At 34.3% G+C, this 18,907-nt stretch overlaps 1 protein-coding gene and 1 long non-coding RNA gene across 13 annotated transcripts; both read left to right on the top strand.

The window, feature by feature from the left end:
* The first annotated feature begins 99 nt into the window (after nt 1-99).
* LOC111995368 (heat shock 70 kDa protein 4-like) lies at nt 100-1,878 on the top strand. The gene has a single exon (XM_065775847.1). The coding sequence runs from the start codon at nt 198-200 to the stop codon at nt 1,740-1,742; it is 1,545 nt and encodes a 514-aa protein (XP_065631919.1). The 5' UTR covers nt 100-197; the 3' UTR covers nt 1,743-1,878.
* Nucleotides 1,879-14,342: 12,464 nt separating this feature from the next.
* LOC111996191 (uncharacterized) lies at nt 14,343-17,805 on the top strand. 12 transcript variants are annotated; one of them, XR_010629902.1, is made up of 6 exons: nt 14,343-14,656; nt 15,134-15,200; nt 15,529-15,670; nt 16,558-16,780; nt 16,902-17,125; nt 17,598-17,805. It is a non-coding gene; the product is annotated as an uncharacterized LOC111996191 (long non-coding RNA). The 12 variants fall into 12 exon arrangements; XR_010629901.1 differs by lacking the exon at nt 15,134-15,200 and adding an exon at nt 14,738-14,781; XR_010629896.1 differs by lacking the exon at nt 15,529-15,670 and adding an exon at nt 14,738-14,781 and having other exon boundaries at nt 15,012-15,200.
* Nucleotides 17,806-18,907: the final 1,102 nt, after the last annotated feature.

Here is an 18,907-nt window from a genome sequence, read left to right as displayed (position 1 = left end):
TCTCTATGGACAAGAAATGAATAATTTATTTCTGCTCCTTATGCTTTATTGTTGTCAAATCATTTTTTAATTCCTTAAAATGGTGTTGTCATGTAGATGCGAAGCGATTGATTGGTAGGAGATTTAGTGATCCTTTAGTTCAGGAAGATATCAAGCTTTGGCCTTTCAAGGTCATTTGTGGTCTTGATGACAAACCTATGATCGTTGTCAACTATAAGGGCGAAGAGAAGAACTTTTCTGCGGAGGAAATCTCATCTATGGTCCTTAGAATGATGCGTGAGATTGCCGAAGCCTACTTGGGCACAACTGTGAAGAATGTTGTTATTACTGTCCCTGCCTACTTCAATGACTCCCAACGTAAGGCTACAAAGGATGCTGGAGGCATTGCAGGCCTGAATGTCCTGCGTATAATCAATGAACCAACTGCTGCAGCCATTGCTTATGGTCTAGACAAGATTGCAGATAGTAATGGCAAGAGAAATGTGTTGATTTTTGATTTGGGTGGTGGTACTGCAGATGTCTCACTACTTACCATTGAAAAGGGTGTCTTCCAAGTGAAGGCTGTTGCTGGAGACACTCACCTTGGAGGTGAGGACTTTGATAACCGAGTGGTAAAGCACTGTGTTGAAATATTTAACAGGCAACACAAGGTGGACATTAGTGGGAATTCCCGAGCTCTTAGGAGGTTGAGAACTGCATGTGAGAAGGCAAAGCGGATTCTTTCTTCTGCAATAGATACTACCATTGAAGTCGATTCTTTGTATGATGGCATTGATTTCTTTTCAACTATTTCCCGGGCCAAATTTGCAGAACTCAATACGGATTTATTCAGGAAGTGCATCGCTATTGTGGAGAACTGCTTGACTGATGCTAATATAGATAAGAGCTGCGTCGATGCTGTTGTTCTTTCGGGTGGTTCTTCCCGAATTCCCAAGGTCCAGCAGTTGTTGCAAGACTTCTTCGATGGGAAGGAGCTTTGCAAGAGCCTTAATCCGGATGAGGCTGTAGCTTATGGAGCAGCTGTTCAAGCTGCGATCTTGACCAATATGAGAAATGAGAAACTGCAAGACATCGTGCTCTTAGATGTCACCCCTCTTTCCCTTGGTATAAAAGCTAATGGAATGGATATGAATATTATGATTCCAAGGAATACCGCCATTCCTACTGAGAAGAAGAGGTACTACACCACTAGCGCTGACAACCAAACTTCTGTATTGATCTCTGTTTACGAGGGTGAAAGAGCAAGAACTTGTGATAACAACTTGTTGGGACGATTTAAGCTTAATATTCCTCCAGCACCCAAGGGTGCTGTTAAAATAAACGTTTGTTTTAATATTGACACTAATGGTATCTTGAATGTTTCTGCTAAGGAGATGACCACTGGTGTAATGAGGAATATCACCATCACTAATGATGAGTCAAGACTGTCCAGCGAAGAGATTCACAGGATGGTCCAGGATGCAGAGATATACAAGGCCGAAGATGATGAACACAGGAAGAAGGTCAAGGCTAAGGTTGCTTTGGAGAAATATACCTACAACATGAGGAATACTATCAATGATGAGAAGATTAGTGCCAAGCTTTCCCGTAGAGGTAAGAAAAAAATTAAAGATGCTATTCAACAGGTGATTGAGTGGTTAGATGGCCTCCAGCTCGTGGATTCGGAAGAGTATGCGGACAAGCTTGAAACGCTCAAGAGCATCTGCAATCCCATCATGGAGAGAATTTATAGATTAAATTGAGCAGAACCTCTCAACGGTGCAGCATATGTAAGGGTGCAAGCCATGTTACTAGTGTGACTATTTCGACTTTGTTTGTCCAAACCTTTAACTCAATTATTTTCTTGCTAGTTATTAGTAATTTGTCCTTGGTTGGTAATTTATTACTTAATTTATGGTTTGCCATTTTTATGTCCACTGATAAGGTTGAGCCTCAACCTGTCTAGCTTGGATGTGGACTTATCCTCGTAAAAGCCACAGTTTGTTTGGATTTTAGAGTCTTAGATTAGATTAAGAAGCCATATGAATTGATAAAAGGTTAGCTCTGACTCTGTTCATGGAGAGGATAAATTGCCTCTGTTACGTAGCCTTTGTGAAATGTTTCATGGCCCTGAATTTACATTGAGAAAAAAAAAAAATCTGATTTAAAGATATGAAAAATTTGGTAAATTTAAGTCCTAGATTGCTTGACTGCTCGAGCGATCATTATTCAAGAAACAGAAATTTCATGTTGTTGGGATATTACACAAAGTAATGATGAAAGAATAATGTCAACACAAAAATCAAACAGAAAATAGATAACTCGGAGACACAATATCATTTTCCTTAAATAATATTTGCCCACACACTATTGTTGTTAAAGGGTTATCGCAAACTTGTTTCCAGGATACATCTTAGTTGTTGGGTTCTACAAATAGTAATTCTAGAGAATGACCAAAGGATTTCTTGTATTTTTTTGTAACTTACTATTTTGTGTTTCTTTTTAAGTGAACGTAAACCTCTATTTATACCCATAGCGTTATGTTTCACTAAAAAACATATATGGAGAGTTAAAATGTTTCATAAAACTATTTACAATGCTTAAAACATTTTCAAACATTCAGAACAGTTACCAAAAATTCTGCAGAAAATTCAATTTTACGAGTCTTGATCGATTGAGCATTCCTTTCGATCAATTGAATGCTCTTTTCAATCAATTGAACAAGAATCGAGCATTAATCGAACCCAGCAAAGACTCTAGAACAATTTTACTCATCACATTGATTGATCGAGGAAAGACTTCAACCGATCGAAAATACTGAATTTCGAATTTCACTTAGAAAATTATAGAACTTGAATTTTCACTTTATAAACTTTATGAAACAATATTCTCCGAACTCAAATATCATTATTACAACCTATTCATGTATATACCTACCAAAAGTGAATATCCAACTAAAAGTGGATTTGTTATCACTCATAGTAGTAATCCAACTAGCATCTGAATAACCTTCCAACATAGCTGGAAATTCAGAATAAAAGAGTCCCAAACTAATAGTTTTTTTTTTTAAATAACCAAAAACTTTACCAATTGCTTTCCAGTTGTTAGGGTACATTTTTTTTTACACCTGATTTTGTTTAAGCACCACCTATTTATTTTCAAACACCACTAACAAGTCATTGGACTTTCACAAATATTTTTTGCCCTATTATTATATTAACCACATATATTTCATATTTTATTATCTAAATTGGGTCATGATATAAACTATCACAAAAAGTCCAAAAAACTCATATTTTTTCCAATTTTATTATCATTATTTAGCTAAGTCTAAAATCGGCCCTACAAGCCCAATACACACATCCCATTTTATTTAAAGTCCAAAAATACTTATGTTTGACAATATTTGAAAAGCTCATGATTTAAGTTCATGGCAAAACAATTTTATCAATGGAATTCAAATCTATAATCAAAGCTCATGGTTTAAACCCGTGGCAATTTATTTATCAAAAATCCAATTCTTATTGCAATATAAAAAAAAGCTCAATTCTCATTGGCAACATTAAAAACCCAGTTCTCACTGGCAATATTTAAAGCCAATTCTCATTGGCAACATCAAAATCCCAATTCTTATTGACAATATCAAAGCTCAATTCTCATTAGCAATATTTAAAACCCAATTCTTATTGGCAATATCGAAGCCTAATTCTCATTTGCAATATCAAAGCCCAATTCTCATTAGCAATATTAAAAACCCAATTCACATTGGCAATATCAAAACCCCAATTCTCATTGGCAACATCAAAATCCAATTTACGTTAGCACTATTAAAAGCCCAAGCTAATTACTTGGAACTATTTTATCAAAAGCCCAAGGTTATTAATACTTGGCAAAATATTATATCATAAGTATTTTGCTTAAAAGCCCCATGATGGAAGATGTTTTTAAGTTCTTAAACATTACTATATATTATAAGCCCATGGAATCTATGGCAATTATCTTATAATAGCCCATGGAAAGTTATGATTATTTATCTTAAAAACATGACATTTATTTATTTCATACCATATTATAAAACATTGGAATTTATATAATAAGAACCCATGGTCACTATTTATCTTATATCACAACATTCATAATGTTTATTTCCAAAACTCATGGTAATTATTTACCCTACAAGCCCATTATGATTATCTATAGAAAAACCCATGAGAATATCACATTATTCCATTATAATGGTTGTTACTATATTATATTGGAAACCCATGGATATTGCCTTTACTAAAACCCTTGATAAATATTCACAAGAAACATTGGAGGTTACTATTTAAAAGCCCCAAAGAAAATAGCATTTACAAAATAATCCATGGAAAAAATTATGAGAAATTATACAAATTTTTATTAATACCCAAAAACCTATCATAAATATCTATTAGAGCTCATAAATACATTTCATTTTAACTAACAACTAAAGCCTATGTGGAATAAAAATCCATGGCAATATATAGTAGTTTTGTCCATTTTGTAGGGCTCACAATGAGAAAGCAAAAGGAAAAACCCAAGTGAAGAGAACTACTAAGTCAAAGGCCCACCAAAGTACTCAGCCCTCATAGCCAAGCCCAACATGAAGCCTCAGCCAAAACAGCCCATGTATGCAAACTGACCAAGCTGGAGAACTCCATTCAGTTCTACCTTCCATTGGAGATCGCCTCAAGAAGTAACCCCAAAACAAATTAGGAGTTGGCCACTTGTCCCATTAGCCTCTCTACCACTACCATTTCTGATGTGAATAGTACTAAGGGGCTGGGCTGACACCAAAAAGCTGAAATGCAATAAATGCCATTCTTCTTTCCTAAGTTTCAATTACTGCTGGAGGTAGCTATGACCAAATCATCCAAACTTTAGCAAACTAGTTACTTTAGTACTAAAAATGTCTAAAAGTAATTCATGAACCAAACCCATGAATTCCTAAAGGGGAAATAGAGGGAAATGTGGTTTGGAGGGCATAAAAAGATCTCCAGCAAAGCTCCTTAAAATAGGCTAAAAGCTTGACACCTAGCTTGGGGTGATAGCTCCTACTCCTTAAAGCTCAAATCTTAGTTGCAACACCAAGATTCTACCATAATACTTGCCTTTATCCCATTGGTTGAAGCCAACCTTAGAAATCTCAGCATTTAATGCAAGATTACTCAAATATTCACCCATGTATGATATTGCCCAAAGAAGTAAGGCAGCCCAAAAGCAAATCACACCATTTTTGGCCAAATCCTAGGTTAGATACTTTGAATTTTAGCTCCATCTGACATTACCCAAAGGAGACAAGCACTCAAAAAGAAATGCATACCATTTTTGGCCAAATCTCATGATGGATATTCTAAAAATTCTCTTGCTAATCAGACCCAACATTTTTGACTTTTGCTAATTGTTCCCTAAGCTTCACTATAAAAGGAAAGCATCATCTACTCACCAAAGGGGATGAAATTGTCTCAAAGTCTCCATCAATCTTGCTATTTTCAACTCTTGATTCAGAAATAATTTCCTCTTTTAGTTCATAAATGACCATACCCATCAACTCACAAATATTCCTTCCCTTTTCTTAACAAAACCCAGTACCATAAAGATCTCATGATTAGCTAAAATCAATCTCTCTCCACCATGGCCAAAAATAACCAAGTTCCTTTACCATTTTATTCCCACATCACCATATACTTGCCCCCCCACTCATATAATAGTAGTTTCCATCATTTACCATACATCCTTCCACATATTCCAACATGGGCATAAGAATCCTGGTTAAATATTTGCTGCACTAAGCTGGGGGTCTTTCTCTCCCTTCATTCCATCCTATTTTTTTCCTCTTTTACTTGTATTTATAAACCCTTTAATCCTTTTTTATTGCTATTATAATGAATGTTATAATTTCTTGGATACTATGGGAGTTTTCCCATATATTGACTTAATAATAATGAGGAAAATATATGGTTCTTATCATGTAAACACATTTATTAATTAATTAGAAGTTATCACTTAAGGTTTGTTATATTCACTACTGGACCATTTTCTTCCTATGTACTTGTTATAAGGGGCCCACTTTTATATTAACTGACTATGGAGGAAATAAATAATTTTGTCTATACAAATACATTTATTAATTTTCAAAACATCTACCACTAGATGTTTTTCTTATTTACCGTTGGACTATTATTTAAGCACTTATTGTGAAGGGCCATCTTTTGTGCTAACTTATCTTTGTAAGAGGTTTTTTTGGGGTCTTATTATAATATTTGTTGGATGCAACCCGCATCTTGAGCAAAATGGGTCTTTAACACTTCACTGATAGCATTTGGGCCATATTCCAAACCTAAAGTCAAATCTTGGTCTTGACTTCCCAAATATCATATTGGCAACTAATAAAAAATGCCCTTGACATTCTGGCAACTCCACTAAGGAGTCAACCGTGAATGAAGAATCACCATGCCCCCTAAGCTGCGAAACATCCAGCAATATGGAACTTAAAATATCAGCCATCTAGTAGTACAAAGTTAGCATTCCATAGCTGCATTTGATGCCAAATTTCACAAGCAGCAGCCTCCACTGCCTAGCTGCACCAGATGCTGATCTCCAGTAGTATTAGTCTACATCAGGGGCGGAGCCAGAAATTTTTGTTTGGGATAGCAGATTTGTGTTGCTAATTTATTAGTCTATACAAACTTTTATACACATACACAAACACATGTATCTATACACATACACAAAAAATTAGTATCTTTCATAATGAATTCTTAAAATTAAAGGGTTATGCTAACGAGTACCCTTAGGGCACTTATTAATAATCCATTTTAGAAAAGTTTTGATACCACTTTTATGAGAAATGAAAAAAACTGTCAAAATATTAATTTTTTTTTTTTCATTTCCCATAAAATATTTCTTTAAATGGATTATTAACCAGTGCCTTTAGGGCACTCATTAGCATTTCCTAAAATTAAATGCTTCATAGAATTAAATTAATCTTTCACCATTTTCCATAGTGAAATCCTTACAATTTTCATTTTCAATATAAGTTACAAAATTTTCTACCGTTGTGAGTAAAAAAAAATTCAATTGAATTAATGAAGTGTTCACAGACATAAATGATCCAAAACTTTAAAAAATACAAGAATACATTTTACCATAAAAAATGAATTTGAGAAACAATACATTCTCTATAACTACTAGACAAATTGGACAATTTTTTTTTAAGAACATTATTGGACCAACTCAAATAGTTGGGAGGGTCAAGTCCCATTTTTGAAGGCTAATTATTAAAATATTAAATATTTCTATATAGTTAAAAAAAAATTCAAAAATTTTGGGGGGGCCCCACCCTAACATATAGCTCCGCCCCTGGTCTGCACTATCCAGCCGTACTTGATGTTGAGCTCTAGCAGTAATAATCTGCACCTTGCCACACTTGATGCTGAACTCCAGTAGTAATAGTCTACATCACAGCTGCACCTGAGTAGTGACAGTCTACACCACAGCTGCACTTGATGCTAAACTCCAGCAATAACAACTTGCACCAGATGTTGATCTCCAATGGTAACAGTCTGCACTTCCTAGCTGTACCTAATGCTGAACATCAGCAGTAACAGTCAACACTACCTTGTTGCACCTGATGCTAAACTCCAGCAGTAGCAGTTTGCACTATTTAGCCATACCTGATGCTGAACTCCAACAATAACAGTTTGTACCACAGCCACACTTGATGCTGAATTCTAGCAGTAACAGTCCTAGTCATCTATGCCCCATAAAGGAAGCTCATAATCCGCACAAGCAACCATAATAATTTGATCAACAAGAGAAGGGGTCCACAACTGGAGATCCTCCATCTAGTGTACGAAGCACCTCTCCTTAGTAGTTTGTCACTCTCTTTGATCTCATTATGCTGCTCGAAAGAGAAAGAGACAAACTTCCAAAAGATGCCCAGTCATTTTGTCCGTAAGCCACCATATCAAGCTAAGTTACTCAACGATCCATGCCTAAAGAAGTATGAAGCTCTTACTTCCACTCTTCATGATGGACGAAAAGGAGACATTCTATGCCCCATAAAGGAAGCTCATAATCCGCACAAGCAACCATAATAATTTGATCAACAAGAGAAGGGGTCCACAACTGGAGATCCTCCATCTAGTGTACGAAGCACCTCTCCTTAGTAGTTTGTCACTCTCTTTGATCTCATTATGCTGCTCGAAAGAGAAAGAGACAAACTTCCAAAAGATGCCCAGTCATTTTGTCCGTAAGCCACCATATCAAGCTAAGTTACTCAACGATCCATGCCTAAAGAAGTATGAAGCTCTTACTTCCACTCTTCATGATGGACGAAAAGGAGACACTCTAGAACATGAAAACAAGTTCTTGAATTCATGGGTCCTCATGCAAAAAACGAAGAACTTTGTCTAAGGGGATTCTTAAAGTCCCTCACCAACCATTCATATACTTGGTTTGCAACACTTAAGCCCAGTTCCATCGCTACATGGGACAATACGATTGAAAGTTTCTGCTCAAATTTCACTACAAAAAAAAATGCCTATTAGCGACCAAGAATTTATGACGGACCCAAAAAGCCCTCTCAAAAAATCTTATTTGCAATGGCAAAATAAAGCCTTCGCAAATACTTGATAAAATGTGAAATATTTGTGACCAACAAAAAAAACTGTCGCAATTATGTGTTATAGCCGTCACAAATGCTAATATTTTGGAGGGAAATTTTCCCTCCATATTATTTGCGAGGGATAATTAAAAATCTCTCGCAAAAAGTGTATTATTTGTGACGGTTAAAAAAATGCCGTCACAAATACTAAATTATTTGCGAGGGCTAGGATCGACCTTCACAAATAATCATTAAAATGTAAAAATTTTTGGAGGGAAATGTTCCTACCAAATTATTTCCGAGGGACAATAAAAATTCCTTGCAAAAAGTTTATTTTTTGTGTGAGTTAAAAATATACCCTCACTAATACTAAATTATTTGCAAGGGCCACAATTGGCCTTCGCAAATAATCATGAAAATATTAATTTTCTTTGGAGATAAAAGTTATACTAAAATTCTAATAATATAATGATTGGTGAAACATAAAGTGATAGAAAATTTGTATTCAAAATTATGCCTATTAAAATTCATAATATCTTATTTTTCATCTCTGGTTTTCAATTAGGCCACCGACTTATAGATGGTTTGCTCAAATTCTTTGAAACCTTCGGACTCAGCTTGACTTTGAACTTCATAATTCTAATTTATCCATCATTTTCTATCTGTGTAATTAACCATTACAAGAACTACATGATCACTTCTTTGGAAAGTTGCATGAACTAGACTATAGTAAAAATGTTATTTACATATCCACAACACATATAACAATCAGTGATTGCCAATCACTCATAGTACTGGGAAATAAGATGAACAAAAAAAAAAAAAAAAATACTTTAACCTCTCCTTCAAAAAAAAAAAAAGCAACTTCAAGCTCAGACAGAGTCAAAATAGATAGTATAATCACATATTAAACTCAATGGGGGTCAATGTGAGCATTCTATACTAGGGTAATAACCTCAGAGAATTAAGAAAGAGAGCAAGAGAGATAACTGCCCGTACCTTGTCTGTAACTAAATTTTTGTTTCAATAAGCATCCTTAGTATTATGCACACGGATAACTAATCTGGATGAAGCCAAATACGGTGATGGAGCGGAGGCTATAAGTCTTTGAAGTCACTCGATTATCATATTCTCAACACCACTCCTTCTCCAATCTATATCATCATCCTCATTTTCTTTTTGCAGCACATTTGCACTACAGTGCAAATTTTCTTCTTCTTGGTATGGCTCTTCTTCATCTTATGGCATTTCATAAAGGTTTCGTGGTTTGGTTTCAATCACAACATTCCATGTGGGATCTTTTATTCCATTAACATAGTAAACTTGAGTTGCTTGACATGCTAATACAAATGGCTCTATAGTTTTCAACTTTCGTGACGTATTAACAATAGTGGTTCCGTGCCGATCTCTCTTATAACCAATTCCTTCACAAGATACATCATACCTATCACATTTAAACAACACAACTTTGTTCCCTTCAATATATTGAAGTTCAACAATGTCTGTTAGTTGTCCATAATAAGGCACATTGCAACTTTGATACTCCCCTCTCACCATAACTCCATTATTTTGTGTTCTTTTACTTTCATCACATTGATTTGTATGAAATCTAAACCCATTAACATTGTAGCCTCGATAAAAAATAGCCCTTTTCTCAAGGCCCCGAGCTAATGAAAGCATATGCCCATCAACTTGCCTTGTATTATATAAGTTGGTGATTTACAATAAAACCTAAATAAGGTTAAACTCATGTTGTAGTGGTTAAAATATAAACAAACATACATTTTCAAAATAAATTACTATCTTACTCTTTTTTCAAACCACGCAATAAATTCTTGTCTATGCACTCTGTCAATGTCGAGCACCTGCATTTTTAAGGATGTTCTTATGTTCTCTGCGCATAGTTAAATATCCTAATCAGTTTTAATATCATATCATGAGAATATCAAAGAAGTAATTTTTGTGAAGATCATCTTACTCAACAAATTGATCAGCGTCGACACAATTTTGAAGGACATAAAAAGTTGCTGCATTGTGAAGATCATCATTCAACTCACACCTTATTGCTTCCCCTAAATGTCATCCAGGTGTTGAGAATATGGACAATTGAGAGGTATTTGCACATGTGGAAGTACCTACATCATAATTTTGCTCTACTCGATTAAATTTGGTTTCTATTCCATGTAAATAGTGAGAAAAAAAATGTTAGACTACAAGAAAAATGCCTTTTAGCGACGACGAATTTTTTACGGACCCAAAAAGCCATTGCAAAAAATCCTATTTCTGATGGCAAAATAAAACCCTCGCAAATACTTGGTAAAATGTGAAATATTTGTGACCAACAAGAAAAGCCGTCACAATTATGTATTGTAGCCGTCACAAATGCTAATATTTTGGAGGGAAATTTTCCCTCCATATTATTTGCGAGGGACAATTAAAAATCTCTCGCAAGAAGTGTGTTATTTGTGATGGTTAAAAATATGCTGTCACTAATACTAAATTATTTGCGAGGGTCAAGATCAACCTTCACAAATAATCATTAAAATGTCAAAATTTTTGGAGGGAAATGTTCCCACCAAATTATTTTCGAGGGACAATAAAAATCCATCGTAGAAAGTTTATTTTTTGTGTGGGTTAAAAATATGCCCTCACTAATACTAAATTATTTGCGAGGACTAAATTGACATTCGTAAATAATCATTAAAATATAAATTTTTTTTAGAGATAAAAGTTTTCATCAAATTATTTACAAGGGGCAATGAAAATCCCTCGTGAAAATAATATTATTTGTGAGGGTTAATAAAATGCCCTCACTAATAATAGATTATTTGTGAGGACTAAGATTGGCCTTTGCAAATAATCATTAAAATATCAAAACTTTTGGAGGGAAATTTTTCCCTCCATACTTTTTGCGAGGGACAATAGAATTTCCTAACAAAAAGTGTATTATTTGTGATGGTTAAAAATATACACCTACTAATAATAAATCATTTTAAGGACCAAGATTAGCTTTTCGAATTAATCATTAGAATATCAAATTGTAAATTAATGCTTTTTATAACACATTTACCTGTTTATTTATTCATTGTAGTTTTTATTTTATCTTGTTTTTTAAAAATTAATAAGTAAAATTATTAGATGTGAAGCTATAACTTAAACAAAAATAATATTTTGAATGCATGCCTACTTAATTGATTAAAAATTACTAAAACAACCAAAATCGATTAGAATTTGAGTTAAAGTGGAACGAGGGGGGTTAAGTGTATTGGTTTAGTACTGACTAGAATGAAATATTTTGTGAAATTAAACCGAAATAGAACTAAATTGTGGGTACCTAGGATGTACGGATCTTCGGGCCATGGGCTTTTTGCCTTATAGCCTTTTACACCGCATCCTCGGCATGTCCTTCAACGTCCTAGGCCGTTCTCGGACGGCTTTGCAACGTCCTAGGCATGCATGGCAACGTCCTAGGCATACTTGGCAACGTCCTCGGACGGTGTCCTAGGAGTCTCACATCGAAGAAAAACCCCCCCACTTGCTGCCTTATAAGCTATGAAGCGAAGGGAGTAGTGTACCATCAGTTTATAGTTATTCGAATAACTAAACTGATGGTACACTACTCCCTTCCCATATAAATGATTACTATATTTCTAGTAATATGTTTTTTCTAATAAATATAATAGACTAGTTGAAACTATTTTTCTACAAAGTATTCAAGATAAATTTAGGCCTGGTAATAATTAATTTGCTTATGTTATAAAGGGTAAACTTATGCGTATGATATCATGTCATTCGGTCTAAAGAATGCCCGTGTGACCTACCAGCGAGCCATGGTGACCTTGTTCCATGATATGATGCATAAGGAGATCGAAGTCTATGTGGACAATATGATTGCGAAGTCATGCACAGGTTGAATATTTTGAGAACGCTAGAGATCATTTGATAGATTTGAGAAAGCTATTCAAGCGCCTTGTCAAGTACAGGTTGAGGCTTAATCCTAACAAGTGCGTCTTAGGAGCCAGTTTAGGGAAATCGCTCAGCTTTATAGTCAACCAAAGAGGAATTGAAGTGGACCCAATGAAAGTCCAGGCCATCAGGGACATGCTCATGCTGAAAACCGAGAAATAAGTTCGAAGCTTCTTAAGAAGGATCAATTACATAGCTCGCTTCATAGTGCAATTGACTGCTACATGCGATCCCTTGTTCAAGCTCTTGAAGAAGGATACAAGGGTAGATTGGATTGATGAGTGTTAAGCAACATTTGATAGGATTAAGTGGTATTTGTTGAACCTCCTATTTTGGTTCCCCCAATGCCGGGACATCCGTTGATTCTCTACCTAGCGATGCAAGAGACATCCATGAGTTGCATGTTAGGCCAGCTAAATGAACTCGATCAAAAAGAGAAGGCCATTTACTACTTGTTAGTGCGAAGGCCATTAAAGGCTAAGCCATAGCAGATTACCTAGCAGATCAGCCATTCACCGATCCAAATTTCTCAGAATCCCTCTTCCCAAACAAGGATGTTTTAGCAATAGAACTAGAACCAAGAAATGTAGAACCATGGCGTTGGAAGCTTTATTTCGATGGAGCCGCCAATAGCATCAGAAATGGAGTACGAGTAGTTCTAAGTATGGCGCGTGATGGATATATGTTGTGTACCTATATGACTATGTTCTCTTAATCTGACCATCCAATATGTCACCATACTCTTCAATTCTAATGATCAAGATTTGAATATGAATTTCACCAAGTTCAGTGGTATCGAGACCATCTATTAAGTTTGATCGGGTTTGACCAACTTTGACTAAACTTTGACCGTACCTTTCTCTAAATCCAACTGTTTAATTGTGACCATAATTTACCAGAATGAACTTTCCATTACACTCTTTAAATCCAACGGTTATATTTCAAATCTAAGTATAACACGTGATGGACATGTGTTGTGTACCTATATGGCTATATATATTCTCTCAATCTGACCATCCAATTAGTCTCAAATTTTACCAACACCAATATGTCACCATACTCTTCAATTCTAATTATCAAGATTTGAATATGAATTTCATCTAGCCCAGTAGTATTGGGACCATCTATTAAGTTTGATCAGGTTTGACCAACTTTGACTAAACTTTGACCGCGCCTTTGTCTAAATCCAACCGTTTAATTGTAACCATAATTTACCAGAATGAACCTTTCATTACACTCTTCAAATCCAACGGTTAGATTTCAAATCTAAGAATGACACGTGATGGACATGTGTTTTATACCTATATGGCTATATATATTCTCTCAATCTGACCATCAAATTGGTCTCAAATTTTACCAACACCAATATGTCATTATACTCTTCAATTCTAATAATCAAAATTTGAATATGAATTTCACCAAGTCCAGTGATATTGGGAGTATTTTGGTCAAATTTACCTATATTTTAGGAATGAGTTTATCCATTAATTCTTCCTTAAAAAATTCACTAGTTTTTAAATTTTTATCTGTTACTTATGAATATTCATTAATTTATTATTATCTCTTTTTATTTATTTTAATAAAAATACACTATCTATTCTTAATTTAAGATATTATTATTCTAATTCATTAAATTCTAATTAATTTTTCTTTTAAAAATACTTACCGTAATTGCTCCATTAGTAATTATTTATTTTTTTATTTTTGTTTTNTCCACACTGCACACATTTCTTTTTTTTTGAAGAGATACTGCACACATTTCTAATTCATCACTTTGCCAGCATAAAATTTCATTTCCCACTTAAAATTTTTCATTTCCCACACAGAACATTTTATTTTCCCACCAATATTTCATTTCCCACCACACAAAACTCTCCATCTCTCACATTCACTCTCACACACACACACGCACAGATCTTGACATTCACATTCACACTCACACCCGCAGCTCCGCCGTCGCCGACGAGGAGAGATCAGCCCAGTGTCGCCGAGCCCAACGCCGACAAGGCCGAACCCAAGGTCTGAGGCACCATCAGCAAGCTCCACCATCCGCCAGCGCCGCCCATCTCCGGCGAAACCCAGGTATTTTTTGTCTTTGTAGATTAGATTTCTCATTTTCTTTTTGTTTTTCTTCATCTCTAACCTTTCTTTGGTATTTCTTAGGTTCGATTTCTACTCCTTGCTAGAAAAACACCTCAAAGTTTCAGGTTTTATTTTTGATGAATCATAATTTTTACACATATTTTATTTCTTATCATTTTTCATATGGATTTTTTGGTGTTGATTTGGTTGTGTGGGATTTATTTATTTCTTTGATGATTTTGATTTTGGTTGATTGATATGAGTTAGGGTTTATGATTTTTATATCTGGGTTTTTTTATGGGGGTTTTAGTTATGAGTAATTTCACTCTTATTGTATGAAATGGCTTTCCTTTAGGAAGATGGAAATTAGCTTCCCATGATACAAGATTCTTCCTTACAGTACTACGTCTAGATTGGTATTTTGTGGGGTTTGTGCAGCTTGATGATTCATTGTTTGTGGAAATTGAAATTGGGCAGTCGGTGGTTGTGGATGATCCTGATGGGCCTTTCACTGTCAAGGCTTTTGATGCCAACCACTGCCCTGGTAATTTATTCTTCTTCTTTTATAGTTTTTGATTGACTCTGTATTGTATTTTGTTGTTTAATTGGTCTGCTCATGTGGGTTTTGTGGAAATTGTAAAATTTTGTTCTTATTGTTGGATATTTCATATTAAATGTATATGAGTTTGATTTTATTTTGGTTTTGAATTGTTATCAGGGTTCTTTTTAATTGGTTTTGATTTTATTTTGTTGTTTAATAACCACCTTTGATTATTAGATTATGTACCAATGTCTTTGATCCTTAATCTCACAAATTTTATATTAATTTTCTCGGAATCTCTTATCTCTTATAATGAATGAAATCTATACAGAGCTATCTTTTTGTCAGAAGTACCAATGATATTGATAGCCATGGCCGTTCTGTTAAACACATAATAATAGGACTACTCGAGGGAGTTATCAATAATGCAATGGACCATTTGTTTATTCACTCCATATGCGTTTGAAATTTAGGTACAAAAAAACTTTCTTACACGCCATTAGAATAACTTCCAATTTCTCATTCCCTTGGCTTAATTTGGCTGTCATAGCATTTCATGGTCCCAAAACACAACCATTCTAGGCAATGCATTAAGTTTCTTGTAGATGTAAGGACCAAAGCAACTAGGAAGGATTAATATGGACTTCCATGCATCATAAACTTGTCTATTTTATTTTTGTCTCCTTCATGACTCTTTGCTATATCTTATTCCATCAATTGCACGTGAAAGCAGTAGGAAGTTGTTTAAGGAGTACATCACATAACATAAATTTTCTATAGTCTGAGCTGTAAATCAATCAAAGCATTTGATATGGAGAATGGATATGCCCATGGAATTTTTAAGATCTTGAATCTTTTTTCCCAGAGAGAAACAAAAACAGTTTTTACATTTGCAAAATGGAATATTATTATTGACCCAAATAGGAAAGGACCAAGTACCAGGGCCTAGGCTATAATTCTTGGCTAGCCCAACACTCAATCATGTGCCATGTGCATCATACTCTGATAAGTGATAATAGAAGCTGGCATGCAAGTGCAAGACATTGAAATTACAGAGTAAAAGTATGGGACTGATTTTGACATTTATATATGAACTAGAAGAGTTGATGATGGCCTTTGAAAAAAACAGCCAAAGGATATTTAAAAAATAATGATTTGCATATTTTTACCTCTTTATAAGGTTTTTTTTTTTTTTTTTGGTTATTTCATATATCAATCTGGAGATTTATTATTAAAAATCATTCTTTTGGTGTTTGAGAACTCAATTGGGATTTTGGAATAGAAATTAGTATAGCTACTGTATTGGTTCCACCTAAGCACACTTAAAGTTTTCTCCCACGTGGTGATGGTGAACATATAGGCCCAACATCCAGCTACGACTATGGCCATTGCCAGAGGAGGCCCGTGAGCATATTAAGAGCATTTGGGATAAGGCTGATTTGATCAAAGTTAGTGATGTGGAGCTTGAGTTCCTCATAGGGAGTAATAAGATTGATGACGAATCTGCTATGTAATTGTGGCACCCCAACTTGAAGCTCCTCCTTGTCACTCTTGGTGACTTGGGCTGCAGATACTATACCAAGGTATGTCGGTGTTGGGTATAACTTCATTTAATTTACTACATTCTTTCTACAAATGATTATCAGATCTATCGTGAAGTGGTTGGTGAACAAAGTCATGGTTGTATTCTTGGCATGTGAATAGGTATTAAGGCTAAGGATGTGTACGGCTTAACCTCATCTGGTAAAGGTTGTAGCAAACGTTGCAGAGAAGATTTTACAAAAGAAAAAGAAGATTTGGAGGTACGTCTTAGAGAGGAAATGGATTCCAAACTTGCAAAAGTTGTGGAGAAGCTTGAGGAGAAGTTTGCACAAAAGTTGCAGTCGATGGGCATACCACAACAATTTGACATAGATCCAACTACCACGGTACAATCTCAAACTTATGCTTTTGCCTCTTGGATCTTCTACAACTTTCTTGGCTTGTTGTGGTTTACTTCTTGCATCTATTATAATATTATATTATTTTATATTTAGTTTTGATAAATGATAATAGAACTATGACATTATCTAGATAGCTGTGTATAGGTTTTGTATTTAATTTTGCATATCATATGTGTTTTGTGGTTTATGTATTACACAATTGTTATATTATTTTAATTTATATTTAATTTTGATAGTGGTTTAAGTAATCAAATTAAGTTATTGTTATGCAATACAACTTTCCTTGCATATAGCTTATCCACCATAAGGAATTTACTTTTGTTTATGATATATTATTATATGATTAGATTTGATATGGTATATGTGTACTTATTTATTGAAGCATTGATATAAATACAAATTCACTTTAATTGTTTCATTTTAACTCATGTTTAATGTTTTTTTATTTATTTTTTAGGATGGCACTAGCAGAGATGAAGAGGACAACTCAAACAATAATATAGAGGTTGAAAATGACTTTGAGAGTGACTCAAAGGAAGACTAATATAGATTTTGTCATAAAATAGTTGTTTAAGTTTAAAACAAGGTTTAATTTCAGGATTTTTTTTGTATATTTTATATTTTAAAGTTTGAACTTATATGAATTTTTATTTTTCGATGGATCATTTTTAGTAATTATTGTACTATTGTATCAATTTTTAGTAGTTATTGTACTATTGTAACATGATAGTTAAACAAAAATAATATAAAATGAATTAAAAATAAATAAATAATGACATAAAAACTTGGTCATAAATAATTTTATAGTGATGACAAAATCCCTCACAAATAGTTATTAACGACGAATATTTTCTCTCTCTAAAAATAAGTTGCAAACTCTCACAAATAAATTTTAGCGATGTCGTTATTGCGAGGGTATGAATGTCCTTACAAATAGTTATTAATGACGACTGCTTTTTCTTACTAAAAATAAGTTGTGATGGGTTAAAAACCTTCACAAATAAATTTTAGTGATGCCATTATTGAGAGGGTATAAATGTCCTCATAAATAATTATTAACGACAAATGTTGTTTTTTCTCGCTAAAAATAAGTTGTGAGGGGTTAAAAGCCTTCACAAATAAATTTTGGCAATGCCATTATTGCGAGAGTATAAATGTTCTCACAAATAATTATTAACAACGACTGTTTTCTCTCGCTAAAAATAAGTTGCGAGGGGTTAAAAGCCCTCACAAATAAATTTTAGCGATGCCATTATTGCGAGGGTATAAATGTCTTTACAAATAGTTGTTAATGATGACTGCTTCCCCTCGCTAAAAATAAGTTGCGAGGGGTTAAAAACTCTCACAAATAAATTTTAGTGACGTCATTAATTTGGAATTCGCAAATAATTAATTGCGAGGGTATAAAAGTCCTCACAAATAATTGTTAACGATGACTGTTTCCCCTCGCTAAAAATAAGTCGTCGACTTTTCTCGTCGTTTGGTAATATATTTGTGAGGGCGAATTTGTTTAGTAGCGATGATAGATTGTCCTCGTAAATTATTTATTTGCGAAGGTATGGTCGCAAAATCTCTTTTAGTGACAAGTGCAAATACGACGGCCTTCGAGGGTCATATGCCCTCGCTAATAACCTTTTACGACGATATTTGAATTTTTGCGAGGGAATATGGCCCTCGCTAGTAGACTCTTTTCTTGTAGTGTTTTTTTTCCCCATAAAAGAGAAAAAGATCAACATTATCACTCTTCACAACGGTTTATTTTACTAC

This window comes from Quercus suber, unplaced genomic scaffold, assembly GCF_002906115.3.
Source record: "Quercus suber isolate HL8 unplaced genomic scaffold, Cork oak 2.0 scaffold_8, whole genome shotgun sequence".
Lineage (NCBI taxonomy): Eukaryota > Viridiplantae > Streptophyta > Magnoliopsida > Fagales > Fagaceae > Quercus > Quercus suber.
This window is presented reverse-complemented; position numbering and strand designations above follow the sequence as displayed.

Bases quoted from the DNA above. Each gene is read 5' to 3' on its own strand.
- LOC111995368 (XM_065775847.1), top strand. From the start codon at position 198: ATGATCGTTGTCAACTATAAGGGCGAAGAGAAGAACTTTTCTGCGGAG.